Here is a 16,904-nt window from a genome sequence, read left to right on the forward strand (position 1 = left end):
TGCTGCCTAGCCATTCGGTCCCTAGTCTGTAGCTGTGCATTGGGTTCTTCCGTCCTAAGTGCAGGACCCTGCAGTTATCCTTATTGAACCTCATCAGATTTCTTTTGGCCCAATCCTCCAATTTGTCTAGGTCCTTCTGTATCCTATCCCTCCCCTCCAGCGTATCTACCACTCCTCCCAGTTTAGTATCATCCGCAAATTTGCTGAGAGTGCAATCTACACCATCCTCCAGATCATTTATGAAGATATTGAACAAAACCGGCCCCAGGCACTCGACTTGATACCGGCTGCCAACTAGACATGGAGCCATTGATCACTACCCGTTGAGCCCGACAATCTAGCCAGCTTTCTACCCACCTTATAGTGCATTCATCCAGCCCATACTTCCTTAACTTGCTGACAAGAATACTGTGGGAGACCGTGTCAAAAGCTTTGCTAAAGTCAAGAAACAATACATCCACTGCTTTCCCTTCATCCACAGAACCAGTAATCTCATCATAAAAGGCGATTAGATTAGTCAGGCATGACCTTCCCTTGGTGAATCCATGCTGGCTGTTCCTGATCACTTTCACCACACCCAAGACCCCAGACTAGGAAATGTCACCGCACCCAAGACCCCAGACTAGGAGAGGGACTTACCCCAGTGCTCTGCCTCTTGGTGTCAAGCAGGGGGATGTTAAAGCTGGCAGCCAGGGTGGGAGAGCCCAGGACGTCCTGCAGGGGCACTCGGGCTTCCCCCAAAAACCTATAAAAGAATCAAAGGAACAAAATGTTAACGGGGGAGGAAGAGAGACACTGAATGCATCAGGTTAAGACTGGGGGTCCCAGGCTTGGGTGAACTGGATAGCGTCCCATGGAAGCCAACAAGATTAGGTATAAAATACAGAGGAAATACCCCAGATTTACAAGTTTGGAAACTCCTTGGAGACACAGTCCTGAAGATCACCTCTTTCTCACCTGCTTCTGGGAGGGCGGCCCCTGAGACAGCAAAGCCAGTATCTATATTATACAGAGATCTCAGGGACACTCAAACTTCCAGATAAGCAAGAGCTCTCCATGGTGAAAGCTGAGGTCCCCATGGTCCTCCTAAACACCGCTGCGCCTCCAAAGCCTAGGAGCTCTGCAGGGTGGAAACGTGCAGCGGTCTATAGGTGCAAAGTACAGTACAATGTGAGCCTAGAACACTTCTGGGCAAAAGAGAGTAAAGAGGCTTTATTTCATTCCCCTCCCTGGACAGATGGCCCAATGGTTAGGGTGCTAGTTTGGGGCTTGGGAAAACTGGGTTCTATTCCCTGCTTCCCTATGGCCTACTTATGTCACCTTGGGGGAGTCATTTAGCCTCTCTGTGCCTCGGTTTTCCCATATGTACAAGAGGGATGACAGCACTGCCTTGCCTCGCAGGGGTGTGTGAGAATAAATACATTAACAACTGCAAGGTGCATTGGTGATAGGGGCTATATCATCATCTAAGCTAGACAGATCCCCTCAACAGCCCTGTGAGATAGACCACATTGTATAGATGGGGAACTGAGGCACAGTAAGGGAACGTGGAACATGAACTGGCTATTCCCTGCTCCAGGCTCCCAGCCCTGCATTCAGACCACTAGATACCTGTCTCTCAATGCTGTGGTAACAACACAACCCTGTGAGTATATTCCACCCACACGCGACAGGGTGAGGCCAGGCAAAGACCATGACTTGTAGGGTTTGGCTTGTTTCCTCAACAGCCCAGGGGATCTAGAGTCAGGCTGATGTTCGCCTCCCTCTGATTAGACAGTCAGCATGGACCGAGCTGCCAGAGTGTGGGGGAGGAAGACTAGCAGCTTCTCCTCTAACGTGAAGAGATATCAGAGCTGCTGTCCTGGTGCTGCACTGAATACGCCAGAGGACCAGCAGTGGGTGCCATCCTCAGAGACCACAGCGGGCTGAAGAGGACCCCAGAGATGGGCCTCCCATCTATACAATGGTCTAGCTCACAGGGCTGTTGAAGGGGTCTGTCTATGATGATACAGCCCCTACCATCAATGTAAGACGTCTCCTAGCTGACACACCACGTAGGTCAAACAGGATGTGCTACGGTCATTTCTGTTCGCTCCGCCTACGGAAAACACTGTGGGGTCTGTTCTATACCCAAGATGCTAATCCTAGGGGGCACTTGGCATAGAGGGCACAGGGGGGACTGTGGTTCTCAACCTGCGGCCCGGGTAACACATGGGGGGGCCGCACATGTGGCCTGCCATGATAAATAGGGTGAGAACCACTGCTTTAGAATTGTTTCCGAGGAGCAGCTGTGTCAGTCTGTAGCTGCAAAAAGAAAACCAGGACTTGTGGCACCTTAGAGACTAACCAATTTATGCTTTAGAATTAAGCATCTAGATTCCCTTGTGCTTAAGGTAAAAGCGCCGGTATCTGTCGAACTGTTTCAAATGGGAGTACTTCACAGAGCAGAGTGGAGCTTTTACTATGCAGTAGCAGGGTCTGTACGGCAAATTACAGCCTGGCGGGCTAGTGCACCCGAGCTTCCCACCCCAACTCACCCTAGAGACAGGCCCTAAGTATTTATAGCACATCCACCTCACTGCACTGGGACGCTCTGAACTCAGCCCTTCCGGTTTCCTTGGGAGCTTAAGTTCCATGAAGATGATTGGGTGTGTGAATCTTGTACTAATTCTTAGTATTCGGCTGATGCTGCTTGCGATCTGATTGCAAATCTCGCGGTCGTTGGTGTTTCTCTCAAAGCCCAGCTCCTGGAGTCATGTGATCACGCGAGGATCTCAGCTTCCATTAGGGAAAAATGCAAATTTCTAGCCCAGGTGGCAGCTAATGGCTCAGAAACCAGAAGGCGACTAAAAAGAACCTGAGTTTTATTTTTCAGGCTCGTGACTCTTTGGGGCCTGATTTGTGCCTTTTGAAGGCATGCGGTTAGGAATACTGTTACTTTTGCATATTGGCATTATTGATGGAGCCATGTGAGCTAACACCTGTATTTACTTTCATCGTGGCTAGGTCTAGAAACCCCAGTCAAGGAGCGGGGTCCCATATCGTGCCAGGCATAAAAACAATAGCCCCTCCCCCAGACAGCAGGAAACAAGTGGACCAGACTGACGACCAGAGCAGGGATGGAGTGGGAACACGAGGCAACAGAATTGAGCAGAAGGGCAGAAGTCCCAGGTCGACCCTTGCTACCCAGTGCCAGATGGGTGAGTGATCTGTGGGCACCAAGGCACAGGAGAGATTTGGACGAGGGCAAGGTGGCGACGTCATGAATATTGAAAGGGGAGTTTACCCCATGCACGGGGGGGCAGCATAAGAGAGCCGGGGGTGCTCAAGGGAGAAGCGATGGAGCGTTATTGCTGGTGGCGAGACGGCAGAGCCCATGGTCGATAAGCTAACTGGGCAGACAGAGAGAGTAGGGCTAAGTGATGACAGGTCTTAAAGGCAAAGGCAAGGGGTTTGGGTTCGAAGCAGAGGAGGAAGGGAGGCGGGGGGAGGGTGCAAAGACGAGGGAGGAATGAGCCAGGAAGGTTCTGAACAGGCTCGAGGGGGCAACATGGCTGGTGGCGAGGCCAGAGAGGAGCAGATTATAGCCGCCGAGGGTCAGGAGATGATGAAGGCTAAACTGGAGCCCAGGCAGCATGGACAGAGAGAAGCTAAGAAATACTATGTAGGTACAAACAGCCAGACCTGGACCTAGCCTGCAACACTAGCTGGGAATCCCACCCCCGGTTTTTAATCCATCGACATCCCCTTGAATTCGCTCCCCTCCTGGATTCAAATCCTCCCTGACGCCTCTCTCTTTGGGTAACCCCTTCGGCTGCTCTGACCCAAAGCCCTGCCAGATGGGCTAACCGAGCTCTCTGCTTTCCCTTCGCACTCGTGCTGTGGGCTGAAATATGCTGCACTGGAAACTAAAGCAGCGAGATGAGAATTCCTGGAAAAAAGGTATCAGTCACTCTGGGGAGACAATGAGGGGAAGCCGGGAAGGGAGGTGGCCAGACAAGCCTGTAACATAAATTATAATGCAGCCACTCTTCGAAGGGGTTATCGTCCTAGCAGGGAGGGGGAAGGCGCCTGGAGCTCACTCAAGCAGCCAGCCTGAGGTTTATTATTTCCCCTATTTTTAAGTTTGATTGAACACAAATCGCCTGCCAAATCCCCCCCTGGAGCCGTTGTTTTCCCACTGCTCCATTTGCTGCACAAATCCCCTGCAACTGGAGACAGGGCGGCCACTGGGGGCATGATGGGAACTGGGTTTTCTCTCTCCCTGTTTAAACAGTCGGGGCCTGATCCTTGGCTTGGGTCACAATGCAGCAATGTTGATTTACACCAACTGGGGGTCTGTCCCATTGACTGCAGTAGAGCGATTACAATTTTTCACACCAGCTGGAGATCTGGCCCACTGACGCCACTGGAGCTATGGCTGATTTACCTCAGGTGGGGATCTGGCCCTTTCTTCCTAAGGGATGGGGTGGGATGGGATGACCCGCACACAAATCCGATACCCCCGCTGTTACATGACAAATTCTGCCCTTTGTCATAGGTTCCTCACCACTAAGGGAAACAAGAACCGCAGGGCAGGGACTGCAGCTTCCTCTCTTCACCGACCGTGGGGGTGTCGCTTCTTTACGAACGCCAGGCCTAAGCGACTAACATTTCACTGATACCTGGATGGCATGTTGCTAAGGAAAACCCAGCGGCTGCAAGGAGTGGCGTTAGTGACTCAGCAGGGGGCGCCCTTCCCTGGGCATCAATACTGACCTCAGCCCCCCGGGGCTGTACTGCAGAGAGTGAGGTTGGCCCTAAGAGGCGCTGTGCTGCAGGGAGAGCAGTCTTTCCAAAAAGATGTAAATACAAACTTTCGGACCCCTTGCGGTCGCTGACTATCCCATAGCACTTTAACCTTGGCATCATGGCCAAATTCCAACGTGTGTAAGTTACATTCGACCTCCTTCCATTGCCCCGGCACATTGCACTGGGTATGGCCTTCTCAGCTTAAACAAGATACACTGGAGGGGAAGGATAGGATACAGAGGGACCTAGACAAATTGGAGGATTGGGCCAAAAGAAATCGGATGAGGTTCAACAAGGACAAGTGCAGAGTCCTACACTTAGGACGGAAGAATCCCATGCACCGCTACAGACTAGGGACCGAATGGCTAGGCAGCAGTTCTGCAGAGAAGGACCGAGGGGTTACAGTGGACGAGAAGCTGGATATGAGTCAACAGTGTGCCCTTGTTGCCAAGAAGGCTAGCCGCATTTTGGGATGTATATGTAGGGGCATTGCCAGCAGATCGAGGGACGTGATCGTTCCCCTCTACTCGACATTGGTGGGGCCTCATCTGGAGTACTGTGTCCAGTTTTGGGCCCCACACTACAAGAAAGATGTGGAAAAATTGGAAAGAGTCCAGTGGAGGGCAACAAAAATGATTAGGAGACTGGAACACATGACTTATGAGGAGAGGCTGAGGGAACTGGGATTGTTTAGTCTGCAGAAGAGAAGAATGAGGGGGGATTTGATAGCTGCTTTCAACTACCTGAAAGGGGGTTCCAAAAAGGATGGATCTAGACTGTTCTCAGTGGTAGCAGATGACAGAACAAGGAGTAATAGTCTCAAGTTGCGGGGGGGAGATTTAGGTTGGATATTAGGAAAAACTTTTTCACTAGGAGGGTGGTGAAACACTGGAATGCGTTACCTAGGGAGGTGGTGGAATCTCCTTCCCTAGAAGTTTTTAAGGTCAGGCTTGACAAAGCCCTGGCTGGGATGATTTAGTCGGGGATCGGTCCTGCTTTGAGCAGGGGGTTGGATTAGATGACCTCTTGAGGTCCCTTCCAACCCTGATATTCTATAAGATAGATTTTTATTAATCTTTGCAATATTTTCCCCTTCCTATGTAACAGCCAGATGGAAGCTTCAAGCTGGGATCTATTTCCTAACACCAGCAAGACAGCTCAGACGGGCTCAGCAACAGGGACCGATTGGGGGAAAACCTAGCGTAATGATGTGTCCACTCTCATTTGTGCTTCTCTCTACTATATGCGGTTAATATATGCTTCTCAGTCAATTTCAGCCCCTGCCTCTCATGGTCACAGACTAGTGGTGACCCTTTCCCTTAACACTGAGAGAGCCTTCAGCGGAACCCCCTGTAGGTACAGCACTTAGGTCTGACCAAAAGAAAGCCACCCTGCAGCTGTAGCTCATTTGCCTTAGAAAACAAATCCACTTTGTATAAAATGTTTGAATAGTTGTTGGGCCAGAGAGTGAGAGAATGCCTGGTGCACTCACGCGGGAGGAGGAAACCCCAAGTCCAAGTCCCTGTTCTAATGAATATTCATTTATACAAAGTAGAACAGCTTCAATAGGACAGACAGAGTGCCATCCTGCGTCACCCGGTGGTTTGGGCACTCACCTGAAGTGTGGAGACCTAGGTTCAATCCCTGCTCTAGAGTGGGGATTCAAACCTGGATCTCCCACATCTCGAGTGAGCGCCTGAACCACTGGGCTAGAAGTTATAAGAGGACAGCCTCTTCCCCCCTTTCAGCTGTGTGAATTCAATCCCTTCGAAAAGCCAGGAAACAAAATGTTACGGGTCGAACGACGGGTTTCAACCAACCCAACGTGGCCTTTTTCAATTTGCTGGAATTTTTCCGATTCAGTTCAGGTCAAACCAAAATGTTTTTTCAATTTTTCAGAACTGCCAGTGATCCAAAAACAACGAGTTAATAACCTAGCTCTGCTGATGAACTCATGAACCACAAAAGCAGTACCTGAGCGTTGCTTTTACAACAACCCCAAGACGCAATTCTCTCGGACATCACTGTATGATTATCAGCTTGGATAACTGTTAGCTGAGAAGGTTTCTCACCATCTTTTGGTTTGGTTTGTGTACGCTCCTTTTTCCAAGATGTAGCACAAGGCTGTCAATTTCTGTTTGCAACTAGTGTGTCCAGTTCTGGTGCCCACAATTCAAGAAGGATGTTGATAAATTGGAGAGGGTTCAGAGAAGAGCCGAGAGAATGATTAAAGGATTAGAAAACATCCCTTATAGAGACCACACTACTTGAGTCAATCTATTTAGCTTCACAAAGAGAAGGTTAAGGGGTGATTTGATCACCGTCTATAAATAACTACCTGGGGAACAAATATGTAACAACAGGCTCTTCAATCTACCAGGGAAAGGTCTAACATGATCCAATGGCTGGAAGTTGAAGCTAGACAAATTCCGACTGGAAATAAGGCATGCATTTTCAATGTGGAAAGTAACTGACAACTGGAACTATTTACCAAGGATCATGGTGGATACTCCATCAGTGACAATTTTTACATCAAGATTGGCTGTTTGTCTAAAAGCTCGGCTCTAGGGATTATTGTGGGGCAGGTCTCTGGCCTGAGCTATGCAGGAGGTCAGACTAGATGATCACAATGGTCCCTTCTGCCCTTGGACTCTGTCAATCTTTGAATATATAAAAATAGGGAGAGAGAACAGAGCAGTAGTTAAAAGTCCAGGACTGAAGATCAAAAAATCCAAGTTTTATTCCTGCCTCTGGGTTCCAGGTCAACCTGGGGCATCACTATCTCTCTGGGCCTCAGTTTTACCATTGGTGAATTGGGAAATATGATGCTAACTCCCATTCCAGGAGGGTTGCTCATTATGTTTGTAAAGCACCATAAGACTCTTGGTAGGACAACTGCTAGTAGACCTGGACAGTGTTATCTCCCTGCTATTTTTCAAAGAGAAGTTGATTTCAAACATTTCTTGTAGGGATTTATTCAGCAACAGGGGAACTTGAACTAACTTGAAGGGGAAAGGAGTCCAGGAGAGCTGGCTGTATTTCAAGGAATCCCTGTTGAGGTTACAGGGACAAACCATCCCAATGAGTCGAAAGAATAGTAAATATGGCAGGCGACCAGCTTGGCTTAATGGTGAAATCCTAGCGGATCTTAAACATAAAAAAGAAGCTTACAAGAAGTGGAAGGTCGGACATATGACCAGGGAAGAGTATAAAAATATTGCTCGGGCATGTAGGAATCATATCAGGAGGGCCAAATCGCACCTGGAGCTGCAGCTAGCAAGAGATGTCAAGAGTAACAAGAAGGGTTTCTTCAGGTATGTTGGCAACAAGAAGAAAGCCAAGGAAAGTGTGGGCCCCTTACTGAATGAGGGAGGCAACCTAGTGACAGAGGATGTGGAAAAAGCTAATGTACTCAATGCTTATTTTGCCTCTGTTTTCACTAACAAGGTCAGCTCCCAGACTGCTGCACTGGGCATCACAAAATGGGGAAGAGATGGCCAGCCCTCTGTGGAGATAGAGGTGGTTAGGGACTATTTAGAAAAGCTGGACGTGCACAAGTCCATGGGGCCGGACGAGTTGCATCCGAGAGTGCTGAAGGAATTGGCGGCTGTGATTGCAGAGCCATTGGCCATTATCTTTGAAAACTCGTGGCGAACCGGGGAAGTCCCGGATGACTGGAAAAAGGCTAATGTAGTGCCAATCTTTACAAAAGGGAAGAAGGAGGATCCTGGGAACTACAGGCCAGTCAGCCTCACCTCGGTCCCTGGAAAAATCATGGAGCAGGTCCTCAAAGAATCAATCCTGAAGCACTTGCATGAGAGGAAAGTGATCAGGAACAGCCAGCATGGATTCACCAAGGGAAGGTCATGCCTGACTAATCTAATCGCCTTTTATGATGAGATTACTGGTTCTGTGGATGAAGGGAAAGCAGTGGATGTATTGTTTCTTGACTTTAGCAAAGCTTTTGACACGGTCTCCCACAGTATTCTTGTCAGCAAGTTAAGGAAGTATGGGCTGGATGAATGCACTACAGGGTGGGTAGAAAGCTGGCTAGATTGTCGGGCTCAACGGGTAGTGATCAATGGCTCCATATCTAGTTGGCAGCCGGTATCAAGTGGAGTACCCCAAGGGTCGGTCCTGGGGCCGGTTTTGTTCAATATCTTCATAAATGATCTGGAGGATGGTGTGGATTGCACTCTCAGCAAATTTGCGGATGATACGAAACTGGGAGGAGTGGTAGATACGCTGGAGGGCAGGGATAGGATACAGAAAGACCTAGACAAATTGGAGGATTGGGCCAAAAGAAATCTGATGAGGTTCAATAAGGATAAGTGCAGGGTCCTGCACTTAGGATGGAAGAACCCAATGCACAGCTACAGACTAGGGACCGAATGGCTAGGCAGCAGTTCTGCGGAAAAGGACCTAGGGGTGACAGTGGACGAGAAGCTGGATATGAGTCAGCAGTGTGCCCTTGTTGCCAAGAAGGCCAAAGGCATTTTGGGCTGTATAAGTAGGGGCATAGCGAGGAGATCGAGGGACGTGATCGTTCCCCTCTATTCGACATTGGTGAGGCCTCATCTGGAGTACTGTGTCCAGTTTTGGGCCCCACACTTCAAGAAGGATGTGGATAAATTGGAGAGAGTCCAGCGAAGGGCAACAAAAATGATTAGGGGACTGGAACACATGAGTTATGAGGAGAGGCTGAGGGAGCTGGGATTGTTTAGCCTGCAGAAGAGAAGAATGAGGGGGGATTTGATAGCTGCTTTCAACTACCTGAAAGGGGGTTCCAAAGAGGATGGCTCTAGACTGTTCTCAATGGTAGCAGAGGACAGAACGAGGAGTAATGGTCTCAAGTTGCAGTGGGGGAGGTTTAGATTGGATATTAGGAAAAACTTTTTCATTAAGAGGGTGGTGAAACACTGGAATGCGTTACCTAGGGAGGTGGTAGAATCTCCTTCCTTAGAGGTTTTTAAGGTCAGGCTTGACAAAGCCCTGGCTGGGATGATTTAACTGGGAATTGGTCCTGCTTTGAGCAGGGGGTTGGACTAGATGACCTTCTGGGGTCCCTTCCAACCCTGATATTCTATGATTCTATAGGGAGAATTTAAAATATTGCCACCAAGGCAGTGCAGATTCAGGCTGCGATGGCCCAAGTCAGACTTCAGTAAGTAACACACCTTTGTGCATCATCCTAGGATCCCACCACAATGCTCTCACCATCAACAGGAGGCCAAAAATCAATCCTACGTCCCAATCTCACAGGACAATCCATGGCATTGTCGTCACTCTACTCTCAGGGTATCGTAAAAAGGAGCTGGATGCGTGGATTCCTTATTGCCTGGGAACACTCAAACTGTTCACTTGCCCAATGATCACTTACATTCATGGCCAGGAATATATTTGTCTCAGCATGTAGTATGTCCACCGAGGAAAGGAGGTTCTGGTAAAAACAAATACCCCAGAGAAGGAATTTGCATGACCTACCCACTTCTGAGGCAGCCAGCTGCTTTGTCTACCAGATTCACAGGTAGACGTTCCATATCCAGAAGCTGGTAGCTTCCAACAGCCGTCCTGAGCTGTAAACATGCTGGAGCAATGGCTCAGGCTCCTTTCAGTCGAAAACAAGGAAAGTGGGGTATGTATAAAACCAACCATTAAGGGACAGAAGACACAGCCACCTTCTGATGAAGGTTACAGCACTGTAAATCCAGAGCAACTCCACTGCCCTGGATGGAGTTAATTTGGATTTACCCCTGGGGAAACAGAGCTGAATCCAGCTCCTGCTGTAGAAAGTGAATAAGAAGCAGCAGATCCCAAGCCCCCTTCCTTTGGCAAACAGAGGACAAAATCCACAACGATAATCATTTATTTTTAGGTGCAGGACAAAGTAAAAAGAAAACAAACCACACAACAAGCACCAATTCCAAACCACTAGAGACCCTGCTAGTAAGCATGCACGCAGGGCTTTACATCTTCACAACCCCAGGCAAATCTTAAATTAAAAAGGAGCACCCAGGCTGCCCTTAATGCCCATGGTACTTATTCCTAACAGTTGGCATGGAGCAGATTCCGCTTTCCAAAGAGAAGGTGGGATCTGAGGTTGGGGGGGAGCCAGACAGACACAGCACCCTACTGGGAGAGCCTGAAGAAACTACACCTGCCCAGGTTCTCAAGGGGGATGGGAAGATAACCATGTGCGTAGACTGATTGTTGCTTTAAAATCCTTTTTCTCTCTAACGCTTTATTCCAACGGCAGAACACACAATGCTTGTGATTTCAGAAGGTTGCCTGCTCACGGCAGTCACCGCTGCTCACAGCCTCCCGCAGGACGGAGCCACAGGTGCCCAATTCCAGACGGACCTGCTGCATAAGCACGGCGGACACACGGGGGCTGTAGCCCGGGGCCCACTCTCATTAGGGGAGAGTTTCAGAATTACAGCCCAGGAGAGGTAGAGGCCCTAGGCTCAACACCTGGGGGGTTGCTCCCAGAGAGGGACAGAAATGCAGCTAGCCCTGTAACCATGACACGCCTGTATTGCACAGGCCAGAGAATTTGAATTCAGTTCCTGCATCAAGCCCATGTCTTGTGGCTGAGCTAGAGCTCCCCTTCCCACCCCCACCCCTGCTTTTTTTTTTTTTTTTGGTAAAGAAATTGCTTATAGAAAAGGAGTACTTGTGGCACCTTAGAGACTAACCAATTTATTTGAGCATAAGCTTTCATGAGTTACAGCTCACTTCATCAGATGCATATGCAAATTGCTCATAGAATTTTAAGTTCTCAATATCATTTGAGCAGAGGGCTGGAGGGGGGCAGGGAAAGAGGGGGTTCATGTTTTCCACTGAGAAAAGCAGCAGGCTCAAGCCCAGCAGTTCCTGGCAAAGAACAATGTTGCTATTCCAGCTGTTTCAAAACATCCTCCACAGGGCCCAGAATTAACCTCCCTAGCCAGATTCCAGCCCCCAGGGATGACAACATGCTGTGTTATGTGCCCTGCTGCACAGAATTCAGCTGGGCCTTGCTGTCCGCGTCAGGGCATTTCCTGCCTCAGAGCACAGCCTTCCCCACCCCCTAGTTAGCTCCCCTAGTTAAGGGCTTTTTCCTTTGAGCTGGATTAAAGCAGCGGTTCTCAAACTGTGGGTCAGGACCCCAGAGTGGGTGGGGTTGCAAGGGCTGGTTTAGACTTGCTGGGGCCCGGGGCCAAAGCCCAAGCCCCACCACTTGGGGCTGAAGCCGAAGCCCAAGGGCTTCAGCCTTGGGCGGCGGGGCTCAGGTTACAGGTCCCCTGCCTGGGGCTGAAGGCTTCGGGCTGCAGCTCTGGCCTCCCCACCCGGGACCAGGGGACTCAGTCTTCTGCTTTGCCCCCTGTCCCAACCGAGGATGGTGGGGCTCGGGCTTCGGCTTTACCCCCCACCCCAACCCAGGCAGCAGGGCTCGGGCGGGCTCAGGCTTCAGTCCCCCCCTCCTAGGGTCACATTGTAATTTTTGTTGTCAGAAAGGGGTCATGGTGCAATGATGTTTGAGAACCCCTGGGTTAAAGCACGGCTCTGCTCTACAAAGAGAGCCTTGCAGGGATGCAGGTTTATGTCATTCGCTGCTTACGAATCAAAAGGGCTGAGTTTACAATCAACTCTGCATACTCTGTCTGGGATCTGTGAGTGGAGCAGAGTTCTTCATAATGTGAACGTCATCACCAGAAATCAATTATACCCTCATTCCACTTCTCTCCAAAAAAAAAAAAAAACAACAAAAAACCACAACACCCTCTTGCATTTGCGAGGTCCTTGGAATAGATATTTTAGAAATTGATTCACAGTGTTTACATTTAATCATTCTGAATGCAGACTGCATATATGTTTGTTAATGATAAATTAATCTTTCCAAGCCTATATGTAATTTATAACAGTAAATGCCAGGCAACATCGATTTCACCGTACACACACACACACACACGGATGGAAAAGGATTCCCATCTCTACTAATCAAAGTGCACAGATCAGCAAAGTAAGAAAAATGCTGCTTGAAAATTTAGAGTTTGATTTAGAATCATAGAATATCAGGGTTGGAAGGGACCCCAGAAGGTCATCTAGTCCAACCCCCTGCTCGAAGCAGGACCAATTCCCAGTTAAATCATCCCAGCCAGGGATTTAAGGATTTTTACTTTATATATTTTGACATGGGATGTTGACAATTTGTATTTTAACAGTTACAGAGCTTCGACTTTTTGAACATCAGCATCTACGCTCATTAAATATTGTCTGACCCCCACAACTGTGAAAATAAACTAGATAAATAGATAAAAACTAATAAAAATGCTTAAAAATAAACATGGATAGTCTCCTGTCGAATTATTAAAAAAAATAAGAATGCAATTCTGCCAAGCCTAACGAGATAATGAGAGAAGCGGGAGCTGCCCCTTTGGAAGAGGGTCAGGGCAGGGTGAGAGTGTTATTGCAGGGGCTGGAGTGTACAGCGTGTTTGCTGCAGCTTCAGGAGAGGGCTGGCTTGTAGATGGGCGCTGAGGGGGCCTCTGTCTGCAAGAAGCTCTTAAAGCAAAAGGTTTGAATGCCCAGCACAGACCACGTTTTCTCTGGAAAGCTGAGTCGTGTGACTGAGGGTAGAACGCCTGCTTTCCTTCAGCAGATTTGTGCCCTCTCCTGCCTTGAACACAGAGGCAGGTCAATATCAGGTTTATAACAGCCTTTCACTCCTCAGCAGAAACATTTCTCCTCCCTCCCCCCTTCTAAGTGTTCCTGAAAACAGTTTATTTTTTCTAAAAACATAACATTCCCCTGCAGCTTTTGCAACCCAAACTGCAGCATCCCTGTTATAGTGAGGGAACCGCCAGGTGAAACTGACATACCCACTAATGTGAAATGACCAGATAGATGTTAGTTTTCACCTATAAAGCCTTAAATTATCAGGGACCTACCTGCCCTTTTCCCCAAATAAGGTACTGTGAGTAAAGCTGTATTGATATGAGAGATGGGGCTCTGGCAAGGTGTTTTCCTTTACAGCCTCTTAGACCACACTCAATTATACCCTGAAGTTGTTAACATTCAGATCAGATTGTGTGGCCCTTCTTTACTCTTTGACCCCTACAAAGTTGAGAGCAGAGCAAGTGATTGGGGAGCAGGGGGACTCTGCTGGTAATTTTGACCACAATCCTGCAGAGAATTACTCATAAACTGAACTTTAAACACATATTCAAGTGGCTTTATTGAATCGAGGCCTTTGTTACTGTGGTTTATTAAATGTTTCTGTGTCTATAGTGCTGTGGGGACCATGCTAATTGCTGGCATCTGTCCAGTATACATCTCATAAAATAAACAGTTTGTCAGGGGCGTTTGGAATGGATACTATTTTGTTTACACATTCATAACTGTAGAGAAATAGTCTATTATTCTCCAAACGGAACAAAATGCAAAATGCCAGTGTAGCATAAATGATGACACACAAAATAGGATAGCTAATGTACCTTTGGTTTCAGGATATAAGGTGTTTACTTGTAACACGGACAAGGAAATCTGTGTCCCCACTCACCTCAGTGCATGAATTTTAAGCCCACACTTTCCTTTAATGTTGTTCTGTGCTTGCCCAGCAGTTTGAAGAGCTTGAGATTCTTTTTAGTTTAATCATTTTTTCTATTCTTAAATATTCCATTTATAGGAACATGAGAATGGGCAGGCTGGCTCAGACCCAAGCTCCATCTAGCCCAGTGTCCTGTCTCTGACAGTGGCCAGCCACAGCTGCTTCAGAGGAAAGTGAAAGAAACCCTGTGAATGACAGATGTTGAACCATCTGCCTATTAGTTCTCATCCTAGCCTCCTATAGTCAGAGATTGGTGGTTTTGTCTCCCTTCCAACCTCTGTAAGTATAAAGAGAGCATGTAGACATGCTTAAATAACCCTCTACTACCTTTAATCCCATTACAATGAGCCTTCCAGACAGCTAGATGCTGCGTCCTAAAACTGACATGCAAAACACAGGGAAGACAGAGTTAACCTAAAGCTCACCAACCCTGGAGAATGGCTACATTCTGCCTGCAAAACTTCAATCAGGCCACAGGTAACAATCTTTGCATGGATGATCTGTTGGGTTTGAACCAGGCCCTGCAGCCCCACCACACTGTTCTTTAATACTTGAGCTATGAAGTAATTATCAGCCGGTGGCCGCAGTAGGTTATTAACCTACTTTGCCAATGTATTACGTGTGCAGAGCAAAACATAGCCCCGAGAGAGCAGGAATATCTGTTCACTGGCTGCATTCGGAAGCAGTGTCTGGTTAGGTTTTTTTAAACCCCAAAGAGACTAAGGAGCATGTTTTCAAATCATTGCATGGATGGGGGAGGGTGAGTCAGATGGGTCCACTCTTATATCCAGGGGCACAGTGGATGGTATTTTCAGAGACAGGTGCACACCCAGCCACAAAGCTAGAATCAGTGACTCAGCGCTGATCTACACAAGGAAGTTTTGCCAACAAAACTTTCTGTGGGTCAGTCCAGCCTTACGTACATCCATGCTCAGTTTTGAGCCTTGTTGACAAAACTCTCAAAATTCTACTAGTTCCCTGAGCAACATACGTCCTCTCCCCCAAACAGTTCTACTAGGGTTATGCCTGTGTGGTCACAGACAAACCCTGTTCCGGTATAAGCCATCCTCTAGCAACACATAGAGAACATAGAGAACTGCATATGTGGATCAGCCACATCACACTCTGCAAGCGTGCTATACACCCTAATTGCCAGAAGATACAAACAACAGGAAAACTTCAGCCCTGTAATGACTGGCCATGGAGCATTCTCTCCAGGGCAAGCCCTCCATGGCCCTAGCAGCCACTTCAGTGAAGCCGTGCTGGGAAGCTGATCAGCCTGTAGCCCAGTGTTTCTCAAACTTTTATACTGGTGACCCCTTTCACATAGCAAGCCTCTGAGTGCGACCTCCCCCTTATCAATTAAACATACTTTTTTACATATCTGCCACCATTATATATGCTGGAGGCAAAGCGGGGTTTGGGGTGGAGGCTGACAGCTCACGACCCCCCATGTAATAACCTCGCAACCTGCTGAGGGGTTCTGACCCCCAGTTGGAGAACCCCTAGCCATCTCACTGCCTCCCCACCTCTGCAAGGGGATAGGTGTAGAGTTAACCCCCGGCTTGCCGAATGCAAGGCGGAGCCTCCGCACACGCCGATCTAGGAGATAGAGAGCGACGGTTCTGTATCAGAAGTGATTAAACTAAAAAATAAATAAAGGGTCCCCCAAGAAGAGCAATACAGCGGTGCATAGACAATCCAGGAAGTTTTTGGAAAGCGTAGGGGACAATTTCCTGGTGCAAGTGCTAGAGGAGCCAACTAGGGGGGGCGCTTTTCTTGACCTGCTGCTCACAAACCGGGTAGAATTAGTGGGGGAAGCAAAAGTGGATGGGAATCTGGGAGGCAGTGACCATGAGTTGGTTGAGTTCAGGATCCTGACACAGGGAAGAAAGGTAAGCAGCAGGATACGGACCCTGGACTTCAGGAAAGCAGACTTCGACTCCCTCAGGGAACGGATGGCCAGGATCCCCTGGGGGACTAACTTGAAGGGGAAAGGAGTCCAGGAGAGCTGGCTGTATTTCAAGGAATCCCTGTTGAGGTTACAGGGACAAACCATCCCAATGAGTCGAAAGAATAGTAAATATGGCAGGCGACCAGCTTGGCTTAATGGTGAAATCCTAGCGGATCTTAAACATAAAAAAGAAGCTTACAAGAAGTGGAAGGTCGGACATATGACCAGGGAAGAGTATAAAAATATTGCTCGGGCATGTAGGAATCATATCAGGAGGGCCAAATCGCACCTGGAGCTGCAGCTAGCAAGAGATGTCAAGAGTAACAAGAAGGGTTTCTTCAGGTATGTTGGCAACAAGAAGAAAGCCAAGGAAAGTGTGGGCCCCTTACTGAATGAGGGAGGCAACCTAGTGACAGAGGATGTGGAAAAAGCTAATGTACTCAATGCTTATTTTGCCTCTGTTTTCACTAACAAGGTCAGCTCCCAGACTGCTGCACTGGGCATCACAAAATGGGGAAGAGATGGCCAGCCCTCTGTGGAGATAGAGGTGGTTAGGGACTATTTAGAAAA

The 16,904-nt window shown here is 48.3% G+C and overlaps 1 protein-coding gene across 4 annotated transcripts in view; it reads right to left on the minus strand.

The window, feature by feature from the left end:
- Nucleotides 1-16,904, minus strand: part of DYSF (dysferlin) — a 304,075-nt gene that overhangs the window by 240,334 nt on the left and 46,837 nt on the right. For all 4 annotated transcript variants that reach the window (XM_073343024.1, XM_073343025.1, XM_073343023.1 and 1 more), the window contains exon 4: nt 640-745. In XM_073343024.1, coding sequence (XP_073199125.1) covers nt 640-745 — 106 coding nt within the window. The remainder of the gene's footprint in view (nt 1-639; nt 746-16,904) is intronic.

This window comes from Lepidochelys kempii, chromosome 4, assembly GCF_965140265.1.
Source record: "Lepidochelys kempii isolate rLepKem1 chromosome 4, rLepKem1.hap2, whole genome shotgun sequence".
Taxonomy (NCBI): domain Eukaryota; kingdom Metazoa; phylum Chordata; order Testudines; family Cheloniidae; genus Lepidochelys; species Lepidochelys kempii.